At 35.0% G+C, this 6,798-nt stretch overlaps 1 protein-coding gene across 1 annotated transcript; it reads right to left on the bottom strand.

Annotated features, from left to right (window-relative positions):
- Positions 1–3,470: 3,470 nt before the first annotated feature.
- On the bottom strand, positions 3,471–6,247 carry LOC131171151 (uncharacterized). Its single transcript, XM_058130616.1, has 6 exons — positions 6,076–6,247; positions 5,693–6,028; positions 4,699–5,629; positions 4,442–4,545; positions 4,311–4,327; positions 3,471–3,989 (listed from the first exon to the last, which is right to left on the bottom strand). Exons 1-6 carry the CDS (start codon positions 6,245–6,247, stop codon positions 3,471–3,473), a joined length of 2,079 nt encoding a protein of 692 aa, XP_057986599.1.
- Between the last annotated feature and the right edge of the window lie 551 nt (positions 6,248–6,798).

Here is a 6,798-nt window from a genome sequence, read left to right as displayed (position 1 = left end):
TTGATTTTCAAAAATATGTGTAAAGCTTATGGAATTGGTAAATTACCCTATGCACACCTCTTAACTGCCTTGTTTAGAGAATTGGATATAAATGTCTCTAAGGGGAATTCTAGGGCAGATTTAATTGTGCTTAGAGAAATTCATTCTGATAATGATGGCAGAAAGAAACGTTTTGAAAAAGGTGGATCTTCTAAAGCCAAAGTTGATTCAGATTTCAAAAGTGAGATTATGAGTGAGCTTCAAGGACTAAGAACATTTATTAATGAGAAATTCAGTACTTCAAATCAGTCTATTGAACTTCTGAGGAAATTTGTGGATATTATTGATTACAAAGTAAGTCATTTACTTACTCAAAATGAGGAGTTAAAGAAACAGATTGCAGATCTTAAGCAGGCACAGGGAACTGATTTTGCAACTAGAGTTGAGACTGATGCACATGCAGGTGATCCTTCTACTCATGATGGTAGTGCATTTGATCATGGTAATGTTGAGTGGGAAGGCACTGAGCTTGGTGAGTCTACTGCTGCTGTAGAGCATGATAGTGAACATGTTGTAGAACCTGCAGTTGAACCTACTGTTGAGCATGATAGTGAACAGGTTGTAGAACCTGCAATTGAACCTCCTGAGTGAACAAATTGGAGAACCTGTAGTTGAGTCTACATAGAAGAAGGAAGATTCTCTAAAGGATCAGGAGGAGAGTGCTCCACCTAAACTTTCTGTAGCTGAAGCTTCTCAGGCTAAGAAGAGTAAGAAAAGAGTTAAGTCTATAGTGTCCAATCCATATCAGTCTCTGGCTGCTGCTCTTCAAAGCTCATCTGATGAGGATGAATCACAGGAGCATGATTCTCATGATACTTTAGGTGTCCAAGTCTCTCAGCCACCTGCTGCCAAACCCTCTAAGAAAAAGATAGTGCCTTCCAAAGCTGTTTGAAGGAGCAAAAGGCTTAATGTTTAGAAAATGATCTATTTTTCTTTTTTAGTTTACTAATATGTTTACTACTGTTTACCTTACTGTTTTTCAGTTTGCTACTGTTTACCTTACTGTTTTTTAGTTAACGCTTACTTGGTTCTTTTTGGATTAATATCTCCTGTTTCCTTTTTGGCTAATGACAAAAAGGGGGAGAATGGATGTGTGCTTTTGTTTTGGGAAAATGGATGTGTGCTTATATTTTGAAAATGGATGTATGCTTATGTTTTAGAAATGTGTATGCAAACTATTGTGGCTTATTTGTGCAAACTATTAAGTTTAATATTTTACATATTGAAATTATGGATATCTTATGAATATGTTTTGCAGCATAAATTCAGGGGGAGTCTTGTATAGCTATTAATACTTTTATCTTTTAAACTTGTGTGCATACATTGAGGGGGAGTAATTTTCGCATACTAATATGCTTGGTTATACATAAACTTACACACACTTTTATTTATTCTTGATTGATGATTCAATTGAGTTTTGTCATCTTCAAAAAGAGGGAGATTGTTAACCCCGTGTAGCTCAAAATGAGCATTGATTTTGATGATAACAAAACTCAACTAGAATCTATCTAACTTAATTTCAAGTAATGTGTAGATTCTTTCTCCTATTCATGAAGAAACATTGAGGTTGCATCTAAGAAGGAAGGGCACTCAAAGGCATCTCAAGATGAATCCAAGTTGAGAAAGAATAAGATTATAAAAGTTAAGACTCGAAGTAAATGTATGAAAGTCATAGAGTTAGGAATTGAGTCTTAGGACTTGTGTAAAAAGAATAGATAAAAGTTTTAGTCAATTGGAGCTCAAAATTAATTTTTCTTTCAATTACTTTATAAAATTTTCTCTCTTCATGACCTTGGATATTGCTATTGGAATATATATTTCTCTTAAGGTCTAAATTAGATTTTTAAAGATTACAATTTAAAACAAGCATCTGGTAAATTAGTTTGCTAACTTGTTTGCTAAAATATTAGTTTGCTAATGTTTTTGCTAAAATTATAGTTTGCTAACTAGTTTACTATTGTTGTCAAAAATTTCATTAGTTTGCTAAATGATCAGAGTTGCTCTACTTCGTACAAAAAGACAAAATAATGGTTATTTTGCCTAGAACAAAGTGTATAACATTTCAAAAAGGTTTCAAATAGTCTAAAATGATTTGAAACTATAAATACACTTTCTTTACTTCATTTTACACTTGATGAAAGTTTACAATTGTACTCTAATCTTGATTTTTCATTTATTGCTTTCATTCAAGAGCTTTAAAGTGTTTGAGCTACCATTGGCAAATCAACTCATCTCTTCTTTATAGTTTGATTTGTATTGAGTGAGAGTGAGTGTTAAAACATTAAATTACATTTAAGAGAGGTTGTACAAGCACCTATTGAAGCTTGTGAGTGTGAGTGCTTGAGATAACACTTGTTAAGGGTCCAAGCTACCTTGGTAAAAGCTTAGTGATGAAGAATTTGTAAAAGGCTTTTGGTCTCTTGCCTTTAAAAGAGCAAATAGTGGAGAGAAAACTCAAAGAGGGTTCTTTGAGAGAGTGGATGTAGGCTAGTTAAGCTGAACCACTATAAAAATCATTGTGTTTGATTTTTCTAGCCTTAATCTCTTTACCTTTGTGTAATTTAATTTCTATGCATGATATTGAACGTTGATTGAATAGATTGAGTTGATATACTTGAAGATATATTGAGTAGGTTGAGAAATTAATTGAATATTTTGTGATGCATGTTATGTTAAAAATTGCTATAAATATTGATTGAGGCTTGAATTACAATTTAGGGACATATTCTTGAAACACATATCACTTTCACTATATATATAGGAGCACCTAGTTGAACAAAGCCACAATTTTTTATTAGGCTACAAGTAAGGGCCGAAAAATTGTTTAAGTCCAATTCAACCCCCTCTTGGACTATTTTGGGACAACAAAACCAACCCTGCTCATCCCAAACTATGCTCCCCATTGATATCTTGTTTTCAGCTCTAAATAAGCCTACATCTAGATTGCACTTTAGCAGGCCTGAGGGCGATGGTTTCCAAATCTCAGCGCTTGTACAAGGACAAACATGATTAGAAGCCACTTGCAAGGTTAATTGCTGAGCATTTTCCCAGTTTTTCAACATGTCTCCTGCCAAGTAATTCACACCCAAAGAAGTATAATTATGCCCTTGCTAAACCAGATAATTGCGTTTGGACCAAAGTGCCCAAAACAACATGAGACGTCAAGTAATTAGAACAACATCACCCAGCTGTAATGTATCCAATACAAAGGAAACATACGAAAGACTAGCTGAGTTTACACCTTGAACCGCCCAACAATCCAAAGCAATCGAACAATGCAGCAAATCATGGTCAGAGTCCTCTGGGTCAGAACAAAAAGGACATATAATAGATAAATCTATGCCCTTACTCTTCAAGTTCACCCTTGTAGGCAAGTCATTATGCAAAGCTCTCCAAATAAAATTCTCAATTTTTGGAGGAACTTTAACTTTCTATAACTTCTTCCATTCAAAAGTCAACAATGTAGCAGGCAAAAAAAGGTTATTGCCCATCAGCAAATGATAAGCAGATTTCACTATGTAAACACCCTTCTTAGACCAATGCCAAATTTTTTGATCAGCATGAGGCAATAAAGTGACTGGAATTTTCATTATTTCCTCAACATTCGAAGGAACAAAAATACCTTGCAAAGTAGGAAAATCCCAACGCTGCTCATTGACTTTAATTAAATTGTGGACTGTAAGCTCTTCAAGACCATTCACCATAGGAGTATCTAAATAAAAATTATGTCCTCTAGGCAGCCATGGATCGCTCCACACATTAATTCTTCTCCCATTCCCCACCCTCCATCTAATTCCTCTCTTTAACACATCTTGAGCATGCAATAGACTCTTCCAAGCAAAACTAGGATTAAATCCCTCTTGAGCATGTAAAAAATCATCCCTCAAAAAATATTTAGCTTTAATGATCCTTCCTAGAAGTATAATTGGATTGACAATTAACTGCCATCCCTGCTTACCCAACATGGCCAAATTAAAGAAATTAAGATTCCTAAAACCCATCCCTCCCTCACTTTTCTTATGGCACATGTGAACCCATGACATCCAATGAATACCTCTCCCACCATTAGCTTTACTACCCCACCAAAAGAAGTTCATCATATGCTCAAGCTCCTCACAAGTAGAAACAGGTATGTAAAAAACACTTATGCAATAGGAAGGAATAGCCTGGGCAATGAATTTTAACAAAATCTCCTTACCGGACCTAGATAAAAATTTCCCTTTCCAACCAGCCACTCTCTTCCATAAACACTCTTTTAAAAATGAAAAAACCTGTCTCTTATTCTTCCCTATCAAAGATGGTAACCCCAAATAACAACCATGATCAATTGGGCTTGAAACATTCAAAATAGAACAAACATCATTTCGATTTTGAGCAGAAGTATTGGCACTAAAGAAAATACCTGACTTCTGAAAGTTGATAGCTTGACCAGAAGCTTGCTCATACAATGTTAAAATATTTCGCACATTGGAAGCCTCCACAGACGATGCTTTGAAGAAGAAAAAGCTATCATCTGCAAAGAACAAATGTGACACCCCTAGACTATTTCTCAAAACTTGGCTACCATGAACATCTCCTCTACGCTTAGCTCTATCAAATAGTGTAGAGAGTCCCTTGGCACATAAAATAAACAAATACGGAAACAATGGATCTCCTTACCATAAGCCAGGTTGAGGAACTATAGGCCCAATCTCAGACCCATTAATAGCCACTTTATAAGTCACAGAAGTTACACACTGCATAATGAGATCAACCCATCTTCCATCAAAACCCAAACGAAGCACAATATGTCTCAAATAGTTCCAGTCCACCCCGTCATAGGCTTTACTAATATCAATTTTCAGCGCTGCCTTACCCTTATTGCCCCTCGTCTTACGCTTCATATGGTGAATAATTTGAAACGCCACCATGACATTATCCGTGATTAAACGACCAGGAACAAAAGCAGATTGTGACAAAGAAATAATCCTTCGCAACAGAAGTTTCAAACGGTTAGTTAAAACCTTAGAGATAATTTTATAAAGAACGTTACACAACGAAATAGGCCTCAAATCTCTAACAGTACTAGGATTCTCTTTTTTAGGTATCAACTCTATGATCGTCTCATTTAATGAAACAGGAAAAACATTACTTGCTAGCCACGCCTTATAACTAGACACCACCAAATCTCCAATTAAATTCCAGAATTTCTGAAAGAAAGCTAGGTTCATACCATCCGGACCTGAAGCTTTATCCGGGTGCGTCTGAAACAGCGCCCTCCTAAATTCATCATGCTCAAATGGAGCCAATAAAAAATGTTTATCCTCTGATGACACCTTAGTAGAAACAAGGCTAGTGACTCCATAATTCGCTAAAGAAGCCGAAAATAGATTATGAAAATAATCATAAATAAGAGAACCCATACCAGATAGGACGTCAATCCACTCCCCCAAATCATTCCGCAGACCATGAATAAAGTAATTACGCTTCCGTGCAGAGGCTTGTAAATGAAAGAACCTTGTATTGGCATCCCCATCACACAACCAGAAGTTTGTAGCCCGTTGTTTCCAATATAACTCCTCATGTGCCAACACCGTATTCATTGATTCAGCTGTTGCTCGTAATTAGCGTCAGCATTACATAGCCAAAGACTGATGAAGACGATTCAACTCACCTTTAAAATCCACTGTTTTTGTCTTGCTCCAACCCCATAAGCAATTCCCACATAACTGAATCCTATGAAGAATATCTTCATGAACCGAAGACTGCCAACTATCATCAATAACATCAGCTATATAAGAATGTAACAGCCAGCTATTCTCGAACCTAAAACGCTGAACCTGACCCATCCACTTACTTGAGTTAGTAACCAGCAGCAAAGGCGTGTGGTCCAGAGTAGAACTCGTCAAGTTATGCAGCTTAAAAGAAGGAAACAACTCAAGCCAAAAATTAGTAGCAAGAGCCCTATATCCAGCCTCTCTTGCACCCAATGGTCCGAACGTTTTCCACACTCCCAAGTAAATTGAAAACCCAACAAAGGAATATCATAGAGCAAACATCTCGCTACAGTGTCCCGAAACCCCTGCATCAAAGATTGCGGATGATAAACACCACCTCTCTTATCTTCCAACCACAGCAAATCATTGAAATCGCCCAAAACCACCCAAGGCAATGAAGACAAAGAAGCTGAATGTATCAATAGATTCCAGGAATCTCGCCTTCTGGTCATTTCCGGAAAACTGTAGAAACAAGTAAGCCTCCATTGCACACCTCCACTGCTCAAAACATGCAGACCTATGAAGTGTCGTGAAAAAGGAACCACAGTAACTGAACAACTAGCCTACTCAACATCTAAGTTAAAATCATAGAAAAGAGGCAATCTCTTTTAATTATAGAGCTATTCCCTCGAATTTTATTTTTAATTTTAGTCTTTTAATATTTAAATTATAAAATATTATGGAGAGTTAAGAATACTATATATTATTATTAATAGAATTACTTTTATGTAAAATATGTATAAGTTTCCTCCATTTATACTTATATATATATATATATATATATATATATATATATATATATATATATATATATATATATATATATATATATATATATATATATATATATATGTTAATGATAGATTATAAATAGATATACAGATTATAATATTAGATATTAAAAATTAATCATAGAAATAATATATCCATAAAGAAATTAAATTACATGTTATTTTATTTATTAATATATGTTCTTATTATTTATATTTTTTATATATTATAA

This window comes from Hevea brasiliensis, chromosome 12 (genome assembly GCF_030052815.1).
Source record: "Hevea brasiliensis isolate MT/VB/25A 57/8 chromosome 12, ASM3005281v1, whole genome shotgun sequence".
Lineage (NCBI taxonomy): Eukaryota > Viridiplantae > Streptophyta > Magnoliopsida > Malpighiales > Euphorbiaceae > Hevea > Hevea brasiliensis.
Note: the sequence above shows the minus strand (reverse complement) of the source record. Positions and strands in the feature narration are given on the sequence as shown.

What these genes read in the sequence shown, in the direction of transcription:
- LOC131171151 (XM_058130616.1), bottom strand. Translation starts at nt 6,247, where the DNA reads ATGACCAGAAGGCGAGATTCCTGGAATCTATTGATACATTCAGCTTCT. An exon ending in TCGGGACACTGTAGCGAGAT is followed by an intron (nt 6,029 to 6,075) that starts GTTTGCTCTATG and finishes TTTACTTGGGAG; the next exon opens with TGTGGAAAACGTTCGGACCA. An exon ending in GTTCCTCAACCTGGCTTATG is followed by an intron (nt 4,546 to 4,698) that starts GTAAGGAGATCC and finishes TGCAGATGATAG; the next exon opens with CTTTTTCTTCTTCAAAGCAT.